The sequence below is a fragment of the Anopheles marshallii genome, chromosome 2 (assembly GCF_943734725.1).
Source record: "Anopheles marshallii chromosome 2, idAnoMarsDA_429_01, whole genome shotgun sequence".
Taxonomy (NCBI): Eukaryota; Metazoa; Arthropoda; class Insecta; order Diptera; family Culicidae; genus Anopheles; species Anopheles marshallii.
Window position 1 is genome coordinate 49636685 of NC_071326.1, and position 27444 is coordinate 49664128.

The window sequence follows — 27444 nt, forward strand, 5'->3', positions numbered from 1 at the left end:
ATAGAAATGCCGCCAATGCCTGCATCCTAACGACCAAGCGACGACGCCACTTTTCTTTGTGCCCTCCTGTGCAATGCTTGTGCATATATGTTCCCCGCAGAGCTACACTAATTCTTTTCCCTCTGTCTGCTTCAGAATATGGTCCAAGATTTTCCACAAAAAAAAAAATACATGTGCTAATAGTTATATTTCTTTTCCTTCTTCTTTGTCCTCCGTTCCGTGTGGATGTTTGCTGTTATTATGTTCCCGTTCACCCGATACAATTTGGGTTCGATTGCGACCATTACGGGCGTTAGGGCACCCCGCAGTACTACCAGGAACTGCAGCAGCAGCAGCAACCGCGCGACTACGACGATCCGGACGCGGACGAGGAGGCAGAGATGGAGGCGGAACGAGACCTGGCCGAAGACGCGCAGTGGAAGCGAATACAGCAAAACACGTTCACGCGCTGGGCCAATGAGCACCTGAAGATCATCAACCAAACAATTGCCAATCTCGAGAGCGACCTGTCCGACGGTTTGCGGCTGATCGCGCTAATCGAGGTCCTGTCACAGAAGCGCATGAGCAAACACAATAAGCGGCCCACCTTCCGCAGCCAGAAGCTGGAGAATGTGTCCGTCGCGCTCAAGTTCCTCGAGGTGGAGGGTATCAAAATTGTCAACATCGGTAAGTGTTGCAAAGGTAGTTATAAGTTTTTGGAGGCACATTTTTTTTTACCATACAACGCGCAATTCATTTCGCCCCTGCGATCATTTGATCAGCTTCAGATTGTGCACAAAACGAGTATCGCGTACTCGTACGCACACTCGCATACTTCTCTGTGTGAAGTGGTGGGAAATCCGCGATCAACATTTTGCCAATTTATTGCCAAAGTTTCAAAAGTTCCACTTACACACACACACATACACAAATGAGTTTGCTGCAGAGAAGGTAGAGAGCAGTGGTACAGTTTAAAACAACGCAAACTCTTCCGTTTAACATTGTTATGCTCCCGTCGCGTCTTTTTTCGGGTGCGTTTTGTGGTGTTGTTTTATTCTGTTGTGTTGTGAAGCCCCAAAAACAAGCACCTTGGGTGGATGGGCACTGTGAAGAAGCTCCAGTGTCCGCCGCACAGTTGGTCTAACCTGTTTGAGCGCATCTTCCACGTGCCTTTGCAAGTACGTGCCAACCCCTGGCGGAAATTTCATTATTGAGCGGTTCATCTTCCCGTGTCGAGCTGGGCGAGAGTAAAACGATTCTTCCGTAAAGATGCCCGAAGAGAGAACGCGAAGATGGGATGGGCAAAGAATACGAACAACATGATATTGGGACGAAGTCATTTTACAAGAACCTTGCGACGGAACACTAGATGCCGCCGCACATACAATGGCGCTATGCAAACTGTTGCCTCTACTGCTTTTGCCCGACGGGAGGGATGATGACGATGATGACAATGATTGGCTACGGCGAAGGTGGAAGGATGGGTGGCGAAGTTCTGCAAGGTACCAGAATGTTGTGCTGCTTTTCATAGCAACACCACCACAACAGTGGCAGCAAACCGATCCACCAAAGTGTATAATAACAAAAACAGGCCGGTTTGTTTCGCTCGCATTCAACAGCTTCGCACGCAATCCAACTACGACCATGGTTAGCGAAGTTTAGCGCACAAAAATAAAAAAACAAGCAAGGAATGAAACACAGAGCCCGCAAGTTTTCGGGCGTTGGAGAAGCGTTTTGCAAGCTTTTCTTTGTGTCGGCGTTTTGGTGGCGTTTAGCGGTCTTTTGCGGTTTTGCAGACAAACTGTGGATGCCATTTGGTGTATGAAAACACTGGGAACCTGCGTGCCGGCCGACAGCGAAACGGTAGACTTCAACGATTCGGTGACAACGAACTCGGGCGACATTTTTCTTCGTCTGTTTGCGAACGATGAAAGTGCTCAGTACTCTTCAGCTGCACTTTCTCATCGACGGGAACATTATGGTGCGACACCGTTAGCAAACGAGATAGATCAAGTGTGTCACATTGGTTTGATCGTTTATGGGATTGTCAACCCAAAACCACACGACGGCAGCGGCAAAAAAAAACGCAACGGCCCGGGGCGAAGATGGCGTGACGGTGGCAAGTTGTTTTACAAATAACTCGGTTAATTAGTGGTGCGTTTTATCGCTTCACTAGGTGGTGAATCGAGCGAAACTAAGCGCTTTGCGGACACTTACATATACGGGTGATTGCGGCTAACTTTGGACCGGCGCGTCGTAAATTTGTGCTCTCCGGTTACCAACATGATGTCCACTGCGGCTCAGTGTCAGTTAGAGAAAGCCTCCATGCACGGACGAACGGTATAGAATGAATCAAAGCAACTGGTAATAATCAAACTGTCGAAGAGAAACGAATTATTCGCACACCTTTGGTAACCGGTTGTTTGGCTCATTGACACTGCGCCCGTCGCTGTTCGGTGTGGCTTCGACGCAATTAGAGAAAAGGCGGCCGAATGCCACAAACTTGTCGGAATGCACTTCATGGTCATAAGCTTTAATCGACTGCAAGTCGTGGCGATGGGTAAACACTGGAATTTGGAAGCTGCTCGAGTACAGTTCATTCATTCGAATGCTAAAAATGTACAACATTTGTTCTGATATGCCATTTATGAGTTGCTCTTTTTAACAATCGTGTCGTAAATGTTGATGCCTAATTGATGATTTAACTAATATGCATTCAAACAACTACATCAACCTTTCCGATTATGGATAGTGCATAACATGCCTGAGTAATATGCATACAGCGTTATACATGTCGAAGTTTACAACAAGGCAAAATTCTTTTTAAACCTTTGAAAAGTGTTTTTTGTTGCCATTATTGCTTTCAGCGCATTGTGCCTTAAGTGACATCAGCACAGCACCTTATCAGTCATCGACCATCGCTGTGCTTACTGTAACTGGCAAATCAGCACATAACCTCCAACCATGCATGAATCTTTCCCTTTTAGCACGCCGTCAGTCAACACTGAAACTCTGGGCTGTTTGAATAAAATGCTCGTTTTGCTCGTAACGGGTGCGGCGTCTGATGCATTCCGCTAAAATGCACCTTCCTGTCCTTCGGCACCACAAGCGCAACTGCTCCACGTTGGGCGTGGAGACACGTATCGAGCGTGCTATTTGATATTGCCTTTCGTTTAAGATTGTCGAACTCGTGCTGGACGATCGTCGATCGTAACTCGATCGCACCGGCTCCGAGCGGCAACGAAGTCAGTGCGCGATAATGTGCGGTGGCGCGATGCGTTCGGCACGACGGCAGACATTCGGTCACTCTGCGAACTTTGACGCGCTGGTGGCTCATCAGAACGGATTTGGTTGATGGCGTCATTTTGACGTTTAATCAAATGCGATGAAATGCGCTGCCGCTGACGCCATCGGGCATCTCCATTAGCAGCTGCATGATGCGATATGGTGGTACTTTTTTTCTCCTTCTTGGGCATGGGAGCCCCAAACAACAAATATTCTGCACAATCAATTGTTGCCACTCGCCAACCAGTGTGAGTTCGGGCACGAAGATTATGATTGACAGTCAATCATTATCAGTGTGGAGCGTAAAATTAAGCAGTCACCGTTGCATTCGTTTCCAAACCCGCACCCGAAAGTTTTGAATTTGATCGATTGATTAATCGATCGAAACGAGAGGAAAGTAAAAATAGCCCCCCCACGGTTGCTTGACACAATGTTGTGGTTGTGCTATATTTTCTCCCCAACCGGCGGGGAGCGGCGCAGTAAAAAAAAAACCTTTGTCGGTGTATTGGTCCACTACAACCGCATTGTAAAAACAACCAAACGTTCCATTCCAGAGCAACATCAAACTAAAAAAAAAAACAGTCAACCGGTCAGCTTGTCCCGATTTGGCTCAAAAACTGTCATGAAACTTGCGGCTACTCGTCGCGTCTCGTGAGCATACGCGTGAAATTTATGCGCAACATTCCACCCCTCGGCTCCACGGCACACCCTGATGGTCCCGGCCACCTTGCACTAATTTCCATTGAATTGATCTCGTCATCAAACGGTGTGACAGGAGTGAGGACAGAGTGTGGAAAAAGAAGGAAGACAGGGGAAGACACTTTGGATCGGAAATGACAGAAGTAGGGGCGTAGATAAAACGGGGTAAGCTTAACCCAATAAAATAAAACTTCTCTACCTTTTTTGGGATTCTCGCACCCCCGGTTGTCCGGGGCAACTGAATCAGCAGCGACCATCGTTCGTGCTGGCCTTGCCGCTTATGGTCTAGTCATCGGCAGCTCGGGAATGGGATATATAGCGTTCATATTTGGATGCAGCCCGCACATGCCCTCAGCGTCCAATCGAAGCGCAAACGATGCGCTCAAACAGGTTTTTTTAGGCCCCGGTAGAAGGGGTCGGTGTCGAGATGCCGGTCTGCCGATTAGCGGCATGCTTCGCCTCTTCGTCTGGGGCTCGTGGCATTGTGGATGTACTTCGCTCCGCACGAACACGCGCGCTCCGCCACAGCTTGATCTTGAACCGTTTGTCGGCGCCCGGTGACGTAATCGAAGGAAAGTTTCCTCCCTTGTTCTGATCACGTACGCGCAACGTGTCGGAAATCTGATGGCAGAAAGCAGAGTGTGTAAAAAGTGATTGAAACAGGAAACTGGCATGGCACATTTGCATCCTTTTTGCTACATTGAAGATGATATAAAGTATGCATGTCCATTAGCACCGTCAAGGGGAGGGACCATGGTTGCTGAGCGAGTGTTATGGCTACAATGTGAGAACGGCAGATCTCTTGCACCGGCCAGTGCAGCAGACCGTAAATGTACATCCCAAACACGTTCACCCTTAGATCAAGGGTATTGCGGATAGCGTCTGAATAACATTCGCTGCGCTGCTTTTGTGGTTCCCCCTTCATAATGGTTTACCCATTCGTTAACTCTGGAAGCACTAAATGATTATTTTGTGGGTGAGAACATGTTATCAAATCATTTTTATTAATCCACCGACTAACTAAAAAGTGGATAAAAAGCGTAAGAGCAACCACACACCAACATCATCAATGTCTAATTAAAATTTTGCAATAACAAATAACACTTTCATTAAACCACAACAAGGTGCGTACTAAAACCAAAACATACAAGGGTTAATTCTGCTCAAGGCACGCATGTGAAGCACGTTCCGCGACTCGCACAGACTAGTCTCGATCGCTTTCCCTTTCGATCGCACCAACCACGACGCCAACGATGTGTTGGGATGCGTTCTGTACGACTGCGAATGTTTATGTGCCAATGTGCCTTCCCCCCAAGATGGGCACAGTGTAAGACGGGCTCGTGGCCATGCATCAGGTCGAGCATACGCATAATCACGATTTGTGGGTAGTTTTGGTCCGCAACCGTTCACAGTCGTTGCTTAGTGACCAAAGCTGGCCCAAGAGACAACCCTGACTTGATGACTCAAATGCTAAATATAGGCAAAACAGGCTTCCAAGGAAAATTAGTGCCATTTCTGCGTTGTTCCGGCTATCTTGTCAGTGTATGCGTGTGCACAGTGCTTCCACATCACGTGCCAACTTCCCGCACGATTCCTGCAGCACTAATCCCTTCCGCTACCGTTTCCCTTTCGGACATCCGTAACAAGTAGGGTTTTTTTTTTATTTAGAGCCTCTCGCAAGCTGCCACACATTAATGCACTGGCAAAAGCAGCGAGAAAGACAAACCTCAGACCTGCGAACCGCTGGCGGAATTCACGATGAGTCTCGCAGCTGCCAATATAACGATGTGTGCGTTTAACGCTGAGCCCCTTTTTTGACAGTTGATGAATGCCACCACTCGATGTGGTTAGCATTGACTTCAAGGGAAGGTGCCATGAAGCGCCTTTTGCGATTGTTCTAAGCGGTTTTTACATCCTTTCCTGTGAGTTAACTATCATCGTTGGTTTGCTCATGCTTTTATTTCAGGACATAATGAAAACATAAACATATTGTGGTGCAAATTGGTTCTAAAACGATTTTTTTTAATTGCTGCAATGTTGGTTTTTTTGGCACATGTTATGCAAACCAGCTTTGCTGCCTCAAAACGTTGTTTGAATGGATAATTTTGATACAGACTTTTTTCCAATTGTTTAGCATAATTTTTGCATTGAAATTCTGCAAGAAAAAGATCCGATAAGGTTAGCATGTTATAAGTCGGTTACAATTCAATTATCAAATGTTTAACATATGTAATGTCCTTATGGTAATATAATGCTTATCTAATACATTACAGTAACATGAGTCCTCGTGCTTACTAATTCAACCACAATACTGATTCCAAATTACTTACAAATCTCGGTGCACAACATTTCTAAAACTCCTTGGACCATTGAACTTCAATTATTTGACGCTGGAGTTGGGAAGGGAGCAGTCTCCCGTATTATATCTGTGTCTATGTATTAAACGTACGCTTAGACAGTAGTCCCTTCTATTATACAACGGATTAATTGAGGTGACATCCAGAAGCACTACGTCGAATCAGATTTTGTCAAAGTCAATTTGATGAACCAATATTCTCTGCTAGGAAAAAAACCCTGTAAAGATGCCCTCTAAAGTGGCTAATCGTGCCATAAGTAACATCTTATTCAATTTATGTAAAAAAAAATACACAGAACAGGATAGATGCCGTTTAAACACGCATGAGTGAAGTTATATACACCAACATCCATGACTACCATCAGCAGTCCAGCATCCTTTTTAAAGACAAGTTATCCTTAGCCCAACTTGTTGTGGGAGATTTTCTCTAACGTTTATTCAACAGTGGAAGTGCTTTCAATTCCAACAATTTCTTCTCACCTACTGTCGTACCTATTCTTCACCACTGCTTCCTCACTTGATAACTAACTTACGTTTCGTTCTGTCGCTTGTCACCGCTCCAGGGGTGTCGCAACGCCAGGGGCGTCGAACGTTTCGTCGCAACACAACTATTAACCATAGTTTAGGTGTTTATATTACTGTTAATAACTGTCTCATTCGATCACCTTTCAGATTCTTCGGACATTGTGGACTGTAAACTAAAGCTGATTATGGGTCTGATTTGGACATTGATTCTGCATTACTCCATCTCGCTACCAATGTGGGAAGGGGACGAAAATGGAGACAACTTGGCCAACGGAAATGGAGCCTCACCGAAGCAACGGCTAATGAACTGGATACACCGGCTGGTACCGGATCTACCCATCAATAATTTCACTTCGGACTGGACCAATGGTAAGGCTGTCGGAGCCCTGGTAGACGCTGTTGCTCCTGGTCTCTGCCCAGACTGGCCGATGTGGGACCCGAAAGACGCGGTTCAAAATGCCGCAGAAGCGATGGGCTTGGCGGATGACTGGCTGAACGTGCGTCAACTAATTCGACCGGAGGAAATGGTGAATCCCAACATCGACGAGCAGTCCATGATGACCTATCTGTCCCAATACCCGAACGCGAAACTGAAGTCAGGAGCTCCACTTAGACCCCGCACCAACCACAGCAGGTAGGTTGTGGTACAGCAGGAACGGAACACGGGAATGTCATTCTCTTTTTGGAACGATTCTCATTATTCAAACCATGAAAGTTATCTAAAGAGTGCTTTCCTGCAGAGAGTTTCGTAATTGCTCTTACTTGCAGTCAAAATCATTTGGAATGGAATGCATTTGGACGTAACTGGTAGTACACTGATATCTAGGTTTTGTGTCTCTTGTTGCTGACTTTATTTTGTTTTCCATCGCTCCCATCCCATGTTTCCTCTGTCGTACGAACAGCCCGCGTAGACCTTTCCAACTACCATTTTAGTAAAGTCTTTCAACATCCATCAGACACATGCTAGCTACAAGCGTAGTCCAACAATTTCGATTGGTTGCGGTTCTACGTCCACAATCAGTGTTGTAGCTATCTTTCTTTATGTTTTCTCTTTTTTCTCTTTTTTTCTTTTTACCCTTCTTTACTCGACTATACAATTCCGATGTATTATGCACACTTACCTTTTACAATTGCAGTGTTCCACCACCGCGGTAAGTTTGCTGTTGCAAAGGAATATAGAGCTAGGACTAGTGTTATTTTGTTGACTTTAGTTGATGTTACCATCTGTCTGTTCCGCTGCTCGTTGTCCACGATGCTAAGTATTTGTAATGTTCTGCCGCGTTACATCATTCTGAATTTAATTTTTATTTTGTTGGTCCAAAAGTAACATTTCGATCTGAGGAAAAAGGCAAACACACTTATGCAACAATCCTTCTAAAGCACACTTAGTCACCAGGCGCCTGTTTGTATACTAGCTTTATGTGCCACCTTAAAATGTCCTGCGCAACACACCAAACATCATCATCATGACTATTTCGGTTCATTTCGTTACTAAAATCGTACCTTTTGCAATTCCATACGTTATTCATGTAAGCAAATGAATGATAAACGCTTACGACTTTGCTAGTGTTACATCGCCTCTTCCGTTTCTATATTTATACTTTGCTTGACGAGGAACGTTGAAGATTGCTGGATTTGGATTACAAAACGTCATATCGGAACAATTTGGAACACTAAATTTCTTTGAATCACAAACAATGTCTTACACCAAACAGCTTTCCTTGCGCAGTCGTCTTCTTTGTTTCCTCTATTGACGCGTGTTCGTTTGTGTGTGTAGGTGTGATTTTCTTGTAAATACATATCTTGAAACATGTGCGACAAACAAACAAAAAGTAATTTTTAACTTAAAGCATTTCGTTTCAACTGCACATTAACAAAACTCTTCGTTTCGTTCCCTTTCTTATAGGGTGCGCGCATATGGTCCAGGAATCGAACCAACTGGCCCAACGGTGGGAGCTCCAGCTAACTTTACCGTCGAAACGTTCTCCGCTGGCAAGGGCAACGTTGATGTGGCCGTACACAATCCAAACGGCAATCCGGAAAAGGTGGACTGCCGCTTCAACAACGACAAGAACCTGACGTACTCGGTATCGTACATCCCGAAGCTGGAGGGACAGCACAAAGTGTACGTGAAGTTCAACGGGCGCGACATCCCGAAGAGTCCGTACGAAGTGCAGGTGGAAAGTCAAGCTGGCGATGCATCCAAGGTGACAGCCAGTGGGCCCGGTCTGCTACCGGATGGCGTTGTTGTTGGCAAGCAAACGTACTTCGACATCACGACGAAAGATGCCGGCAAGGGTACTCCAGAGGTGATCATTCTCGATCCCGCAAACCACAAAACCTCGGTAGCAGCAAAGCTCCGCCAACTCGGCACGGACCAGTGGCGATGCGAGTACACGGCAAAACAGATCGGACTGCATTCAATCAACGTGTTCTTCTGCGGGCAGCAGATACGCGGAAGCCCTTACGGAGTGCGCGTTGCCCCGGTGTGTGATTCGCGCAAGGTTCGAGCCAGCGGGCGTGGTCTGCAGCCGGTCGGTGTTCGCGTAAACGACGACGATGTCACGTTCCGCATCTTTACCGAAGGTGCTGGAGAAGGCATCCCAGAGGTGAAGATATTTGGGCCAGGCGGAGTCGTACCGGAGCACAGCATCCGCAAACTCGATGCCACCACGTATGAGGCACAATACATTCCACTGAAGGAGGGCCGCTACAAAATCCTGGTACTGTACGGCGGTCAGGAGATCCCGAAGTCTCCGTTCGAGGTAACGGTTGGGCCACAGAAACACACCTCCATTGTGGCGTATGGACCTGGACTGAAATCGGGCATGGTTGGCCAACCGGCCTGTTTTGTCGTCGAGACGAACGGCGAAACTGGAAATCTTGGATTCAGTATCGCTGGGCCCTCGCAAGCCGAAATTGAATGTCACGATAATGGGGACGGTTCCGCACTAGTCAAGTATCATCCGACCGCACCGGGCGAGTACGCCGTGCATATATTGTGCGACAACGAGGACATCCCGAAGAGCCCGCATATCGCCCAAGTGCTCCCGAAGGCAGACGACTTCCACCCGGAGCTGGTAAAGGTGACCGGACCGGGCGTGGAAAAGAATGGAGGTGTGACCGTGGGTAAACCAACGGAATTCACCGTCGACGCTACTCGGGCCGGTTCGGCACCGCTGGAGGTGAAAATTAACGACGTTTTCTCCAACACCATTGCGCACAAGATCACACCAACGGAGAGCGGGACGAAGAAGATCTCGTATACCGCCCCCACAGCTGAACCGGTCACGGTAGAGGTGAACTACGGTGGCGTTGCAGTGCCGCAGTCACCATTCCGTGTGAACGTTTCCACTCCACTGGACGCATCGAAGGTGCAGTTCTTCGGACCATGGTTGGAGCCAGGTGTCAAGCCGAATGCGGCTACCCACTTCAACGTGGATGCCAGGTAACGGAGGTAACACGCATTGTTATTTAAAGGTCCCAAAATTAACGATCTTTTCTCTCTGTTTTCGGGTGGTGCGCCATAAAGGGCTGCCGGCAACGGACTGCTGGAGGTGAATCTAGTGCACGAAGAATCGAAACAGAAGATACCGGTACGCATCATCGACAACAACGATAACACGTACGCGGTGGAAGTGATTCCGCCACTAGCGGGCACGTATTCCACAAATTTACTGTACGGTGGTCTAAAGGTGCCGCTGTCACCGAAAGTCACTGTCTCGCCGCCGGTAGATGTGTCGAAGATAAAGGTGGACGGACTAGAACCAAGTAAGTATTTTTGCATGAACAACCAGCGCATCAGGGCAACCTACCTCATGTTCAAACAAGCATTCCCAAATTGATTTGAACACAATCGTTAGCCGCACCATTGAACAGCCTGCAACAGTTCCGCGTCATCACGAATGGTATCGGGAAGGCGGATCTGGCCGTTACCATCACCAGTCCCTCGGGTAATCGCGTAAAGGCACACGTAATACCGACCGCCGAAGGGTTTCTGGTGAACTTTACCCCAACCCAGTTGGGCGAATACTTGCTGAGCGTGAGCTTCGGTGGCACACCCATTACACCGCAGCCCTTCCGATTGCAGTGTCTGGTCGGGTCGGATTCGCGCAAGGTGCAGGCCAGCGGACCAGGACTGGTGCGGGGAATCATTAATCGACCGGCCGAGTTTATGATCGATACGCGCGGCGCTGGTCAGGGCGGGCTGGGCGTAACGGTCGAAGGTCCGTGTGAAGCGGCAATCAACTGCCGCGATAACGGCGATGGAACGTGCAATGTGGCCTACCTACCGACGGAGATCGGTGACTATACGATAAACATCACGTTCAACGATGACCATATCGCCGGTTCGCCCTACCAGGCCATCATTGTGCCGGAGCCGAACCTAAACAAGATACGCGTCTCCGGGATGGGCATTCAGCCACACGGTATTGTGCGCATGCACTCGGTTTGCTGTTGCGCTGGCTTTCGCTGATCGTTGTACGAATAACCTTGTTTGGTCTAAACCGGAACGTATCTGCTGTCCACTACGCAGACGCATGAAGCAGCTGTGTTTCCAATGTACTGTTTGCTGCTGTTTGAATGCATGTTTGGTTGTACTGTATATGTTTTCCTACCACTGTACTTACTTATATGACGTTTTGCTTCTTTTTTTGTTGTTAAAGTGTTCGTGTGATCTATTATCATGCTGCATAATATAGCAACCGTACTAATATGACGCTCATTGCATACTTTTAGGTGTGGTGATGAACGCCCCTACAGATTTCCTGGTTGACATGAGCAAAGTCGGTGATGATGTGGACAGATCCAAGCTGTCATGCAACATCTTTGATCCGAGGGGCAACGAAATACCGAGCAAACTGGTACCTAGTGACTCAGCCGACGATGTGTTCCGCATCATGTACACACCATTCGAGGCGGGTCGACACACGATTGAGCTGCTGTATGATAACGTTCCCGTGCCAGGATCACCGTTCGTTGTGAATGTAAAGTCCGGCTGTGATCCGAGCCGCTGTCGGGCCTACGGACCAGGGCTGGAAGGGGCACTCACCGATAAAATGACCACGTTCACGGTGGAAACACGTGGTGCCGGTGCCGGTGGACTGTCGCTGGCGATCGAGGGCCCGTCCGAAGCGAAAATGAACTGCACCGATAATCGTGACGGTTCGTGCGATGTTGAGTACTTGCCGACGGAACCGGGCGAGTACGACATCACAATTCGCTTTGCGGACAAGCACATCCCCGGATCACCGTTCAGGGTGGTCGTAAACGAATCGACCCGCCCGGAGATGGTGAAGGTGTACGGTCCCGGCATCGAGCACGGACAGGTGTACGAAGCGGTGCCGGCAAACTTTTTCATCGATTGTGGTGGCGCTGGTCCGGGAAAGATAGCGGTAAAGCTTAGCTCATCCGAGGGCAAACCAATCACAGCTCAGGTGCAGGATAAGGGCGAGGGCGTGTACAGCGTTACGTACATGCCGCCTAAGGAAGGTTCGGTTATTACAGCCAACGTACGTTTCGCGGACCAGGATGTGAGCTGCAGCCCGTTCGTAATGACCGTTTCACCAACACCTAATGATGTTCCCGCCAAAGTGTATGGTGATGCGACAACAAAGAAATCGTTGCCCGCTTCCTTGCCGGCCAAGTTCCAGATCGACGCTCCCAAGACCAAAGCCAAGGAGGACATCAACGTCAGTATCAAGGGACCGGATGGAAAACCGCTGGTACCGAAAATGGAACAGGAACCCGATGGAACGTATGCCGTTTCGTTCGTACCGGATGAATGTGGCCCGTACAATGTCAGTATTAAGTGCGGTGGAAAGGACGTAGTGGGTTCGCCCTTCTTACTGCAAGCCATACCTACGGGAGAGGTGAGTTAATCCCTTTTAAACACGTTTTTTTTTTTGAAAGCCATATGTAACCATCTGTTTTCCTTTCGCGCAGGCTGATAAGTGCAAAATGGTACAAGCCGTTCCAGTCAACCAAGAGTACGGTAAAAAGAATCACTTTGCCGTCGATGCCAGGGAAGCAGGAACTGGCGCAGTAACATGTAAAATTGTTTCTCACTCGGAAGCGAGGTGAGTTGAGTTTGACTGTTTGAGTTATACGCCAATCGCACTATTGTTATGTAAACTTCCCTTCATTCTCATAACGATCTTCACTTCGATTTCCATCACAGTGACGTAGATATCGATATCATCGAGAAGGATGGGTTCTTCGACATTTTCTACGTGCTGAAGGATCCTGGAGATTACGATCTGGACATTAAATTTGGCGGTCAACACATCCCGAACGGAACGTTCACGATCAAGGTAGATTGAGCCATGCCTTATTTCCATTTTCTTTTTATTATATGCTGCCATCTCTTTATTCAAGGCATCTGCCGTAGTCACGACAACGCTACAAATGATTACTAGTCATATTTATTGAACAGTTACTATGTGAGGAGGGGGGTTAAGGGGTTTTGCAAAATTTTCGTGTGAGTTTCAGCGTTGTGATTATCCGTATTTTCTTACCTATTTTTTAAATCGCTTCTGTTCGATTTATGACGCGGGGGGTTCGGAATTTTTTTTTATTTTGCCTACAGCATGTTAACTATTGAAAAGCTATCGTCTATCTTACGACGTTCATTTACGTGTGGTTATACATTGTTTTATGAAACAGAAAAGTGTGCAAAGTGCTAAAGTACAACAATATCATACCAAAAAAAAATCATTTCACATTTTAAGTTCTCGTGGGCCAGCTTTTAGTTGAGCTTTGTTTTTTGCGTTCCATGAAGTGTGTAGTACTTTCGTGTGTTGAATGAAGCCATGGAAACAACCCCTTTTTCCTGGAATTTATATCCTATACATGCACATGCAAAACTACGACAACCTTTTTCTACTGTTTGTTAAACGCCTGGATGTAGTGGTGGATATAAATAAATCAAAATTCAAAACAAAACGTTAAATGACGCAACACGCAAACATACGTACACTATTCCTTATTGTTTCGCTAGTGGAATACAAAGGTTTCGGCACGGTGTTGTTTACACGTGGAAAACACTGAACTGGAAAGAAACATTTCATTGCAGCATAACGCTTTGCTTTGCTAGCCAATGCTCAACGCTGCCACTGTTTGACAATTGCATGCAATTTGATACCGCTAAGCAAAAACAAAACATTCAAAAAAAAGCATGCAACAGTTATTATGTTTGACTATATGCTTGTAACATGTACTATTATCCACCTGAACAAACATTTCGTTGAAACATTTCGCTCATCACATGAATGAGCCGAACCAGTGTAAAGCATACGCGAGCAAATCATCCCTTCCATTGGAATTTCACTTTCGCCCAGCACACAAAGCGGTGACTACGATTTCCAACGCCATGTGACACACTCTCTTTCGTCAAGCATCACACACCGCTCATACGTTGCTCTTGTACCATTTGCGTCGCAACGCTAACAATTTGGCCACTAGCGATTCGCCCTGGCTCGCCGGGCGGGATTCGCGTGCGTCAAGAAGAAATATCTTCTGAATGAAAATAAATCATGAAATGTATAATTTTTTTACATATATCCCCCCAACAACAACGCGCCAACCCGCTCGCACCCGCACCCGGACGGCTTGGGATGGCACCAGTTGGTGTGCCATTCTTCTACAAATTTGCATCCCCTATCCAACCGTGGCCAGCTACCTCCCTCTGAACCGTCGTGTGTCAAAAATAGCATTTCTTTCGCGTGGAAATGGCCGCATCTTGCAAACCTGTAAACCGCCAGCTTGTCGTATCAGGCGGCCGACAAGTGGCAAGTGTCTCTTTTCATTGATGTTGCATCCGCTTGCGGATGAAACGATGTTTTGCACAACATGTAAGAGCATGGACCGCTGTCCACCATTTCCTGCTGCTGCTTTGAGTGCACCTATCCTACAACAGCCCAGCCTAGCCACAGGATCCACAATGTTGAATGCTTTGCTATTCTGGACAAGGTATAGTTTGTCTATTACACAGGTCATTCCTGTGTTTGAATTATTGCTAAACGTACACCGAAGCAAATTGAAATGAATAATGTATAAAGCATGTATTAACACTTCAACTTGCGTTCAAACGGCACTCAATTAGCATGAAAAATATGTGTCCAGTCCTGTGCGAAGCCAGCAAAAAAAAGCTACCTAATCATCCATCTTCCCCTTGTTTCACGCAATAAGGAAACGTGATGTGTTTGTTTGTTTATTTGTGCTTTTCTGTCCAATCCATGTGACGGTCGCAATTCATTCTGCGTGTCCGTGGAACACAAGATCCACTCAAAAACTCATCTGAATGATCTACTCTTCCGTTAGTCAAGTGGCGCCGCAATATACCCCCACTCATGTGCACCGACTGGCGATCAACCATCATCCTATTCATCATCATCCATTTTCGTAGGTTAGTTTACACTTGACTGCACGCACCTTTGCACAAACGCTTCTCTGTTTCATAAAAAAAAACTGTGATCTTCTGTCCCTGCTGCTCGGCCGCATTTGCCACTATGTTGCTGCTAGATTTGTAAGGTGTATAGAGAATATTTATATGGCTAATCATAAACGAATGCTGCACGCTAATCTCGGCATTTTAGCTACACAGCACACGCACACAGCGCAGATATTCTCGAAAGAAAATGATCGGCATCAATTGCTTCGATCTCCGCTACTATCTCTACCCTTACAAGTCTACAGCACAGAGTCGGCAAGTAGGCACGAGCAGGTAGGTGGTCCGCGATTATGGTTGAGAAATTTCTTGGCTACATAATACCTAGCTGTCACTTTAATATTTCTATTCTTACGTAGTACACTGAACGAAGCACCGATAACAATGGAAATAAGCGATCGGTCGTAATAAATTTTATTACAACACAAAAGGAGTTGCGCTAGAATAGCTTCTCTTTTGAATAATGATAATTATGGTTATGGGTATCCGATTTTTTAGGAGTGAAATTCAACAAAAAGATTATAATGTTATACTTTACCCACCATTTACATAAGAAATTAGCTGATAAATTGATGCGAGACCTGTTAAGATAAAGAACATAAATCTTTATGGCTCTTGGTTTTGAATGCGGCAGATGTACGTTACATCAACGTTGTTGCGGTCTTAAAGTGAACAATTAAGACTGTCGAGCCGGATTTTAACAATCTGCTTCACCGGTGAAGTGATTCTTGAGGAGACGACGTACTTTCCACGCATTGGGTTGAACAACATAATTTTCGTGTACAAGTTAATTCTTCCCACCAGATGGGACACCGAATATCACGCATGTATTGCGACAATTAGTGCAGAGTGCCTGTTGCTTTCGGTGCGTGCTGCCACCAGACGGGAACGAAAATGCGCCAACTATGCTTCGCCTCTCGTAATTAATGTACTGCTGGGCGTGGACTTCCTCAAAAGCCGAGTTTGGACGGCCGAAATGCAGCTAAGCTGTCGGTGTGTCGAAAAGAACAGCACTAACGCATCCATCGCAAGTGGACGGTACAGGTTTTTAACTACACGCATTCACTTCAGGTCAACTGCGGTTAAACGTTAGCAACGTGTTAACCGAATCTAATCCTCGAGATTTGTTAGCGTTAGTCTGTTTACGTCATCCCTGCGATTCGAAGATACTGTTAATCATTCTGCGCTTGGCTTTAGACAAGCGCGTACAGCTGAACAATTAGTACAAACTTTCAACCCTGTCAGCTACAGCTTCGTGGTAAATTACCTGTGGTAATCTTTTGTATATCTGTTACGAATTCTCCTATTTTGTTAACGCCCACATCTAGCAAAGCAACTGCAGGCATTACATTATTACGTAACTCTTATTCTTTTTTGCTACAGCAACCCTTATCACATTTTGACCCCCTAGCTGTGATTTTACTTAATAACACAATAGAAACACATTCATTGTTTCAGTTATTTGTAACAAATATTTTTCGTTTACTAGTTGTGGACGAACTAGGCTACGATCCCATCTGTATATTTTCCCCCACGATGTTCAAACACCATGCGCCTCCATCATCGAACGTCGAAGAAAGGTCGTTTATTGATTTAACTAGTAAACACACAAAGCCTGACAAAACAATATGGAACTCGCAGTTGCAAATTTTACCTCGTTTTTGTTTATGATCGCCCAAAACAGAAAACGATCATGGTTTAGTTTCCACAGGCAGTGGAAATGTGAATAATTTCGCTTCACAACCCCCTTACATTTTACCCTTGGAAGAATATCAATCAAAAATATTTTAGCAATGAAAGTTATTTTTATACAACCCATTTACGTCAAATAACGTAGTGAACATAGTGTTATACTTCCTTAAACAATCCCCAGCTTCAATACCCCAGTTAGTTCCACAAAGCCCTTCCACACTGATGCAACAACAACCACATAGACCTGGACGCAGGTCGTTGTTTGGTCTGAGAGGTTACAAAGTTTATTATTTCACATGCTAACGGTTGCTCTCAAACTTCCCTTGCATGTTCGGTTCAAGGTTTCGCATACCAGCAAGATCGTTTTGCAAAATGTTACGGTTTTTTGAGCTTCATTTTAATTCAATGACCTAGTAATGTTGGCGAGAGTCCTCACACGGAGATTGGAGGTTGCTTAGAGCAAACGCGTCGACTAATATTCTACGTGAACTATTACACTTTTCCCACCAAGTACCTTTGCCTACTGACAACATCCCTGCCCGTCTGCCATGCAATGGAGCTTCATGTCACTGTGGAACGGACTCCTATACACTTTAACATACGAGGGCGGCTTTGATGTGCTCATGTCCACCATCCCATGACGATCTCCAATCGCTTGATCGCTACCGGGCACGCGCTCTCCGGTGGATATGATTTGAACGTTCGCAGGGATTGATACGGTGGGCGTGAAGAGTAGGCGCTGCCGTGGAAATGGTGTCCTCTTGAGCCGGCACCCGAACATACCCGAAGTGTGCAAAACTAACACCAAACGAACGAACGAGCGAAACGAAGCGCGTGTGTGTGTCGCGCGACGTACGAAACGTTTATTTTTCCACCCTACGAATGGTCACGATCGTCGACCGGTCGGGGCAACTATTTCGACCGCATGTAGTAAATTTCCCCGCGAGCAGCAACCCGAACACTGCGGGTCTCGCCAGCTTTCGCCGCATCCCACCCCTGCCAAACAATAGCGATCAGCACCGTCCAGCGGCGTGTTGTTTGTTGCCGAGATACGCCGCACTTGATCGGAGCTAAACCATCGACCGCACTTCTGTTTGGACGCTTCAGAGGTAAAGTCACACACAGCCAGGAACCGGTGGTACGCACGGTGTGTTTTTCTGCCTTGTGATCAAGCTAGTAGCGTGTCAGTTCTTATCGTGTATGATAACGTGTTAGTGAGCGTGCATTTGTGTCCTTTCATTGATTCGCCTGTGCTCGTAGTACCCGCAGAAGGTGTCAAATTATTCCAGCCTCTGCTGTAAACAGTTTGTACAACATTTTACCCCAATACGTGTGACCGTGTGCTGCAAGGATACGCAACAATTTGGTAAATGGATTATTGGTATATCTAAGTCAGTGCAATAAAAAATTCCTTTAATACTTTTTTTACATTAAAATTCTACAATTGTCCAACAGTTTCAAAGTGCTATCATTATTATATCATTTGTTTTCATTACCTACGATTCGCCGTACTAGTTCCTATTTATTACCTTTAGAAATCTAATAAAGTATAAGTTTCTATTACTTCAAAATGATTTCATCGTATTACGTGGCGTTGTAAATTGTGGTGTGATACTTGTACAACAACTACGTGTCGTGTCCACCATTTTCTGCCTGCATCCTACAGCTACGCAGCAAAGATCCACAGCTGCGGCTGCTCTTTTTTGGTGGTTCATTTGTGCTACCTAAGCGTGGCCGGTTCCTCCAGCAAGTGAGTGAAATGCGAACATGGTCCAATTTAGCCGTCGGTCACGTTTGTGGGGTCCTCCGGTTTTAGATGCGATGAAAAACGAACCGTTACGAATGGACATTTCTTTTCCGCTCAAACGAACCGAATGGATTGAAGAATTTTCGAGACCGTGAAACCGCTGTTCCTGCGAAACGCTTACGTTTGACGTGACGGGAGAGCATGCAGTAGTGGCGCAAAAGAAGCGGGTGGTTTGGATTTTGGATGAAATTTAATCATTTCAAAACATTCCTTACACGTCGGCCGTCGAGCAGGAATCGTAAAAGTAAATCCATGATGTCGTAAACGAAATTACTCTTCTCATAATTGGTAATTTACAGTTGAAAAATTGCAAGACACTCTTCACAATGATTGGTTTGCATTTCGTTTGTATGATAGACAAAATCGTAAAGTCTATAACAGATTTGTTCTATTTATAATTCTCAAAGTTACATAAGCATAATATTAAAATGGATAAAACAAATTTTAAAACAAACAAACAAACTAGGTATTATAAACATTTCATGTGATGTTTATGAGTGAATTTACTTTAACAAATGGTCCAATTTATACACAGTAGCTGTCGTTCATTTTCGCACACACGATTTTCTGGAAGAGTTCTTTCCAAAAGATTGGATAAACGCCCAAATTAGTTTACATATTGATTTCTGGGAAGTGTTGAAACGTGGGCGAAGTGTGAAAACATTACTGGAAACAAGTGTCTAAATTTACATACAAAAGTGTTTTAACAAAATAAAACCTATCGAATCCGCTTTTGCGCAGTGGCGATATCGTAACCAGGGAGGTTCAACCGAGGTGCCACTATCGTTAAAAGAAAACCTAATAAAACTTATCGAAAACAGTGCCCTTGAATTACTACACCAAGAGCCGTTCCGTTATTAAAGTTGGAAGGAAAAACATCAATCTGAACATGTTTCATGCAAACAACTTTTTAACAGTCCGATCTCATATAAAACCACTGTAATAAGAGGGTGATGTATTTGTCGGCAATTTGTTCTTCGCCTTATGTCCCATAACACTCATCTGTCCTCTTCAGCAATATCTACAAATCGACCAGTCTGACGAAAGATAGCAGCACATCCAATCCGGCTCTATGAATAATTAATCGCGAGTCGGCACGGTATGCTTGCTTAATTGCTTGTTTTGCTCCCTGCCCGTCTAACATACCAATGCCCGCGTTTTCCGATTGTCCCATTCTTGGCCTTTCATCCGTTGAACGGACTAAATGAGCTATCACCCAACGGTGCCATTTTGTTTCACTCTGTTGCTGCCACCGATGAAAAAAAAACAGATTGATGAACGGAAGGTATGAACGCTCGCGCAACTCACGTTGCTAGATTCTTTCTGCTATGTATGCAATACCGAAAGATACGCGAGAACTGTGATCGGACCGCGACTGTTGTTCATCGTGCCCTCACACAGGTGGTCACATTTGGGGCCAGCAAATTTTGCGCATTTTGCCAGGGTTTCAATGAGCGAAGAAAATTCTGGCATACGAATCACATGTCCTTGTAAATTGTTTGCACTGTTGGGCGGGCGGTCGGGTGTAGCATAGGCTTACGATGTTTACGGAATGATAATCGACTGCTAGCTGATAGGATGCACTTGGACATTGCTTAGATGGTTTCGTGTTCATGAAATCCCAATTCTAAACAATTTGGTAGACTTAAATCTATACCCATGTTGATGGAAATTTTGATGCTGGGATAGATTTTACCTACCTCGGAAATTTAAAAAATGCTTCCACAACTGCCAACAGTGGCAACGTTTAAACTAATGAACAGAGTTAGAAATGTCATCAACAACTCGTACCAATTACGCATCGCACATTCTACTGAGACGTACCACCAAGCACTGCTTCGGAAACTGGTTCAGTCCGTCCATAAGGACGCTTCATCGTCCAAGATCACATCAACGTTTGTTTCGTGTGGAGGCGGCATTTGGATCGTCGCGTTGGATCGAATGGGGCAACCAAATCACATTAATTTTATGCCACAGATCCACAAGTAACACAAGTATTGCGCCAGTTCGTTAGTCCCGGGCACACCGGGGTCATGCGTGAAAGATTTAGAATCCCAGGCATGACGCGACGCCACGCTCCCCGGGCTACAAACTTGTTTTGCCGGAGAAAAATAAAATTTGGATCTAAATATAACGGATATAATGCGTTCCATTCTCGCATCATAAGAATGAATATAATAGCCATTTCGACACCGTCGAAGAGGTTTGCTTGACAAACGAATGTGTGGCAGGAGCGCAATGTGTTTATCAACTTGCTGATTGATGTAAATCTGTGATTTAGCTGTAAGGAATGACTCGTTGGCAACAGTCTCGCTTAGAAATCAACAATTAAGAGCTAAACGTGATTTATTATTCTTTGATTTTTTTTATGTTCTGCTGTATTCGAGAAAACACAGAGTTTCTAGCAGATCTATCATGATTCATGCAAATTTCGAACAGACAAACGTCTTCAGTTCATTCCATATCATCCTTATTTACTAAAACTTGCACTTTATTATTATTCGGTACCATGCTAAATGAACATGGAAAACGCAATCGGAAGCTTATCACGGAAATTCACCAGTTGAGAGTTTGTCTGTGACCTTGACCTAGTTTTATGGAGGACGACTCGAACAGGTGTGCAGTCGATCAAGAAGCGCCAATGTACGAAATGCCACGAAAATGGAGCCAATTAAATTAATTGCATTGTTTCATGTAACTCCCGTCACCCCATGTACCGGCTACATACAATTAGTGACGCACAATTTACATGCGCATTGCAACGGGGTAGCATTTTCCCAAAATCATTGCAGTTTGCCTACCTTCAGGCGGTTTTCTTAACATGCTGCCACGAGTTGCTGGCTCGATCGTCGTACTGTTTGTACCTTCTCTATTTTATATTTGTATGTGTGTTTTCTTCATCTAGCAATCTCGATGGCGAAGCGTAGGCGAACTTCGAAAAATTTTATTTTTTGATGAGAAAAATTCGTTGCCCGTTATTCACCGTTTCTAAGGGTTCTTAAATTAGCCCAGTTGGCCGGGCCTGTAGAGCCGGATCGGGGACATCTGTGCACCCTGCGTACAGGCGGGTAATGTGCGAGCATAGCGACCAGCGTCGTGCACTTTTCTCCATTCGCTCGCCACCGTGGAGTGGAGAATGTGGCCCGCGATCCGGCTGACCCCGGCTGTGACACCTGTCTCCGATACGTCTTATTAATATGTGCCGAGTATGCGCCCGGCAGACCTGTACGTATCTGCTCGCAAAAAACAGACGACACAACCGGCAGCACTGGCTGCCTTTGAAATCGGTTTTCGTTGTTAATCGTGCTGTTCAACAGCGCGTTATTTCAAAGCTAATCCATCCGAACCGGGCCGGGTTTGGGTGACAGATTTCTAGGCGATTCAACCTATACGACCGCCACAAACGGAAATGGAGGAGCCGATGTGGGCGACGTGCCAAAGCGGTACGCCGTTCGTATGCCAGGCTCGCGTGTCTGCACACGTCTAACACCGGTCCATCGGCGTGGTGGTTTGCTGCGGTGCTGGTGTACTAAAATATAGAACGACAGATGCTAAGCACTCCCCCCTGGACCGTATCCCCATTTATAGGGTGGACTGTGTCAATGTAGCGAGAGAATGCGACGGTTGCATTCGAAGGAATGACCCCATTTACTTGTCCGCTTGTACATATCACGATTTCCGTCTTCCGTTCCCTTTTTTTGTAACTCCCGCTCTCCATTCGCAGGCCGTCGACAACGTAGAGGAGCAGGTTACGAAAAGTGCGACCAGCTCCAGCAAAACCACTTCCTCGGCCACTTCCGAAAACCATAGCTACCAGCATCAGGAGTCCTATATCGAGCAGGTCTCATCCGTTTCCAAATCCAAGCAATACATTCAACAGACCGCTAGTGAAGAGTTCCTTGTAAGTCAGCAAGCACCCACCGTTGTGCGAGCCGTCTGCTTGAGATTGCTGAACTGAACGGTTTGTCTTTTCCGCCAGGTTCGGGAGCGATTAGTGAACGGCAAGCACGACAGCGTTTCCACGCTCAACAGTGTGCAGCAATTGTCCACCACCACTACCAGCAGCAGCGCAACCAACGGCAACGGAACAACCGAACACGATAACCATCTGAACGGAACAGCTCTAGCGTCCAACCGCTTCCACGTCTTCAAGCTCGATCGTCTGAACATCCCACAGACCGGTGGACCAGTAACAGGTAGGTGAATGATAATGGAGCAGCTCATCACTCCCATATATGCTTCGCCTGAACAACGCAAACGATACTTTCTCCACTCATATCACCGCAACTGCTGTAAATTGTGGTCTGCTAGCACATCATTTGTCGCGTGTTTACGATGCCGTCAATGTCCGCCGATCAGCGGTATTTATTTACAATCGCGTCAATATACGATATGAGACGACTTAACGCCACGTCAATCAAACCGTGACACATCGGTTTCGCTGCAATGGTGGCGGTATGCCATGCCGCACGGACACACGGTCGGATGACACATTGTAAACCGGCCACTTAATGACGCTCGGGTACGCTTGGCACCGTGCTATATACCGATCCTGTCGATCATTCATCTAAACCCACCGCACCGAGATACGGGGTGGCATCCGTTAAAAAGGGAACGGTAACGGTAACGAACGATCAAGCGACACACAGATGGTGCCGATCAAGAGCACGTGCCGGTTGGCTTCTGGGAGGTTGCGCGTTCCGATCCACCGGACGGAAGGTGACCATCTTGCACACATTGAATAACGATCGGACTTTGAGGAATTTAAATGGTTTCCTTCGTTGCAAACAGGGAGTCACACGTTCACTGCAGCTTGATATACATTTCCCCTCGGTTCTGATGTGTTGGCGAAAGATTTATGCACTCTGTGATTGACGGCTAGCAAGGAAAAGTGATGTTAATTCACGAAGATAGTTCATTTTGCTCGCATTCCATTCGCGACCCCTTCAACCCTACCAATACGCATACAGCATAGTTGGGAATTTGTATATTTGAGCCGCATTGAGCGATGCATTTTTAAATGGAAAATCGAACAACAAAAGCTAAAACAAGACGACTTTCACACGTATGTAATTCGCTACTACACGTCAAATTTTGTATGATAGAACCGAGGTATCTTCTACTCATGATCAGTATTTATGGTAGAACAAAGCAAAAACAACGCGATCCAACAAACAACGAAGCCTATGCCAACATACTAATGGGAACACTCATCAAAATTCATGCGGAGGCAAATATGTCCCTTCGCCAGCAAGGCAACGTTTGCTCTCGTCGGGCTGACCGTTCCGGTCCAAACCGCTCCCGGAAACAAACATGTCACATTCCATTACCCCGAACGAACGGTTCAGCGGTGTGGTGGACGTTACAATTTTACACCCACGGACACACGGTATCTTTATGATTGTTTCGTTCCTTTAAGTAAACAGCACCCGGAGCAGGAACATCAATTCGCATAACTGTCCCCATTTGTCGTTGTGGCAGCGTTAGCGCTAGCCGTCGTTTCAAACACTCGTTAGGTCGGAGGAGTGGATTATAAGCCGACAGCAGGAAACAGAGACCAGTCATCATCGTTCGCCCTACGCTAGTCGTCGTTGTGGCGACGGCGAGGATCATCAGATCCATGGCAACAAGCGCTAGGAGTACAATTTATACCTCGTTTCCCACGTTTTTTTTTTGCCTCAAGCACGACCCGGTCGATTGAAGGAACGACACATCTGCTGTTTGTTGGAACGCTTACGTAACACCGCACTGAATCGTGTTTCGTTTGCAGCCGTACGAGATCCCTACGCTAGATCATGGGTATGAAGCGGAAGAACACACAAAATACGACTGCTTGTTCTGCTCTGTTTGCAGCGGGCTATGCAAAAACTTTTCCCAGACCGACGGATACAGATGCCGCGTCTGATCAGATATTTAACACGGTTCGGTACCGTAATGATATAGCCGATAAAGCTAGATTTAGTCTCCCGGTCACATCCGCTCCAGCGGACGGGGCTGATTTTTCAAGCCCAGATTATTTATCTAACGGCCAACTGGCATCACGTTCCGGTCGCCAGGCAACACATCAAACATTTCCATCTCGAACCGAACGAAAGAAACAACATCCCCGATTCGGAAGGTAATACACCACAAGCGGCACCAATGTGTTCGACGCTGATGCTTTAATCGTCCCAGTTGGATCATCGTTTCCGTTTAATTTTTATACTTACACTTTTTTGCTTGCTTATTTGATATCCAATCATTGCAAAAAGAAAATCATATACTGTACACGAAGGAGTTTCCCCTCTGGTGCTGTAAGGTAAACATGCACCCCACTAAACCTACCAACAGGGCTGAAAAGGGCGATTTTAAACGTGTCTCTCCAACGACACTTCATTGTAACATTGTCAAAGTTGACCACGCGAACTCACAAACTCTATCGCTCTTGTTAATACAGCAAAGTTCGATGCCATGTTTGATTCATCATTGAATTGTAACCAATTTTCTCATCATGATTCGCCGGGAGATTGTTATGAAATTAAACTCTCAGCGCGTACGAACTGGACGGTTGTTTGAGTAACCCTCTTCCCAAGATCGTGCTGTCGCCAACAGGTGTGCTCGAAGAACGTTTACCCCACGACCGACAGCGGCATGTCCGGACGGTGGTACGTTTAAATCTCTACTCTAAGGACACCATGGCACATCCGCGATGTACGGCAACAAAAAACGCCCGGATAAGTGGACGAAAAAGAGTAACCGCAAACGATAGAAAGTACCTTTTCAATCGACACCCTTTTGGGACCGTCTCGCTCTCCATCTTTTGAGCGTGGCAAACCATGTGCCGCGTTGAAAAGGCTCAACCGTAATGGGGGAAGCGTCGGTGGGGCGCAATGGAAGGCATGGCCAGGGATTTATCACGAGTTGGGGACACCGTCGCTCGGTACCGGTCGAGATCGCACCGACGCCGGCGGAGATATAAATATCCGCTCCGGATACAGTCCAGCAGTGTTCGGTTGGCCGTTTTGAGTTGCCTGGGACTATAAAAGTTCGTCTGCAGCTGCCACGAAAAGAGTTAGCACTGCGTGTGTGTGTGTGTGTGGGGGGGGGGGGGATTTTTTTTGTTTTTGGCGGCAAACGCGATACCCACCACCGGCAACCAGCATATCAACGGGGCATCTTCATTCGCCCGCCTGGGCACACACAATACACCCCGGGATCCAAGAGTTGTAGAATGCCCGATGTTGCGCCGGACATTTCTCGAATCGCAGAAATTATGACACGCACTGATGGTAGATGATGGAAGATCGTAGATGTTGCCATGCATGAGGTGAAATATCTGTGCAAACGGCATGTTTTACTCGTCATCCTCGATCGTGCTGATACATTTTCTTACCGATGAAAATACACAGTCACAGGATCGCTGAACAGAATTGTTTGTTCAACACTACAAAATTCATTTAGAAGAGTTCTCGCCTTGAATGTTGAACAATTGTTGAAATGATTTTTTACATGCTTGTGAAAATGTTTAGTTTATCAAGTAGCACAAACAACGATAAACAGTAGCACAACAATTCAATTCATCACCAAAGAGAAAGATTTGCCGTGTTTAAAATTGTCCCCAGCTTTCTATTCATATCTCTTCAGAGGCCACGTACATAACGCTCAAGATAAGCGAGCATCCTGTCAATTGCAACAAAAAACCTACTATATCAACATATTTTATTATTAATCAAGCGGACCCCCTCCCAGTACAACAGCTGTACGAACGTCAACCGTCGTTACATTCCATTTGCACTTCATATACCACTTTGGGATAATCCAACTGGTACGATATTTGTGTGATAAATAACGCCCGCAATGGGTGTAAAGAACAAGGGATAAACACCATTACGTAAGGAAGGGAAAGTAAAAGTAGCGATGCGGTTAAGCCATCTGCAGTGAACGAGCTTGGGAGGAATAAAGTGTGAATGTTACAAAAATGACCTTGAAACACTCGGAATGGCCATTCATCAGACAGGCATTCGCGCGTCCAAGAAGATTGTTAGCTATGATGTCCCGGCGACGACTCCCGAACGGAACAGGTAACGTTAATGGAGACGCCTGGCTACTGTCAAAGCTGTTGATTATTACGTTCGTATCTTTCGCTTGGTCTGTCACCAACGATGGATACCGTGATGCATCGAGACAGCTGTGAAGGTCATTGGTTCGGTAATAAATCATCGTTGCTGCTGCTACTGTACGCCAACACGAACGAAGTGTCGCGGACGATTTTCTATATTAATTTTAATTTGAGCAATAGGTACATTGTTTGTTGCAGTACAGTATTAGAACCATGCAATATTAAGGTATCAAAGTATTGCCAACCAGTGTTAAATGTTGCAATATAATTCAATTTAAAGCAATCAACTGACCAATTATTACCGGAGTATAGTGTTTAAAACAAATATAAGAATAATTATATTTTGAATGTGAGTTAAAATTTGTACCAAAAACTAGATTTATTTGAAACAAATCTAGATCAGAGGTCTAGATGATCACAGTATTTTGGCAAATGTAATATATATAAAGCCACCTCGCTTGTCTTATTCTTTGTTCAACGAAACTGTTATTAGTCTAAAAACGAGGGTCTCCAAACTACGGCCCTCGAGGGCCTCCAGTGCGGCCCGCGACGCT

General features: G+C 45.9%; 1 protein-coding gene across 1 annotated transcript in view; it reads left to right on the forward strand.

Moving 5' to 3' along the window:
* The first annotated feature begins 365 nt into the window (after positions 1 to 365).
* LOC128707261 (filamin-A) overlaps positions 366 to 27444 on the forward strand; it is a 43074-nt gene continuing 15995 nt past the window's right edge. The window contains exons 1-11 of the mRNA XM_053802213.1: positions 366 to 666; positions 6992 to 7478; positions 7981 to 7995; positions 8751 to 10292; positions 10377 to 10615; positions 10708 to 11274; positions 11585 to 12717; positions 12791 to 12924; positions 13026 to 13158; positions 22517 to 22693; positions 22772 to 22988. Of these exons, the coding sequence (XP_053658188.1) occupies positions 381 to 666; positions 6992 to 7478; positions 7981 to 7995; positions 8751 to 10292; positions 10377 to 10615; positions 10708 to 11274; positions 11585 to 12717; positions 12791 to 12924; positions 13026 to 13158; positions 22517 to 22693; positions 22772 to 22988 (4930 nt within the window). The 5' untranslated portion in view covers positions 366 to 380. The remainder of the gene's footprint in view (positions 667 to 6991; positions 7479 to 7980; positions 7996 to 8750; positions 10293 to 10376; positions 10616 to 10707; positions 11275 to 11584; positions 12718 to 12790; positions 12925 to 13025; positions 13159 to 22516; positions 22694 to 22771; positions 22989 to 27444) is intronic.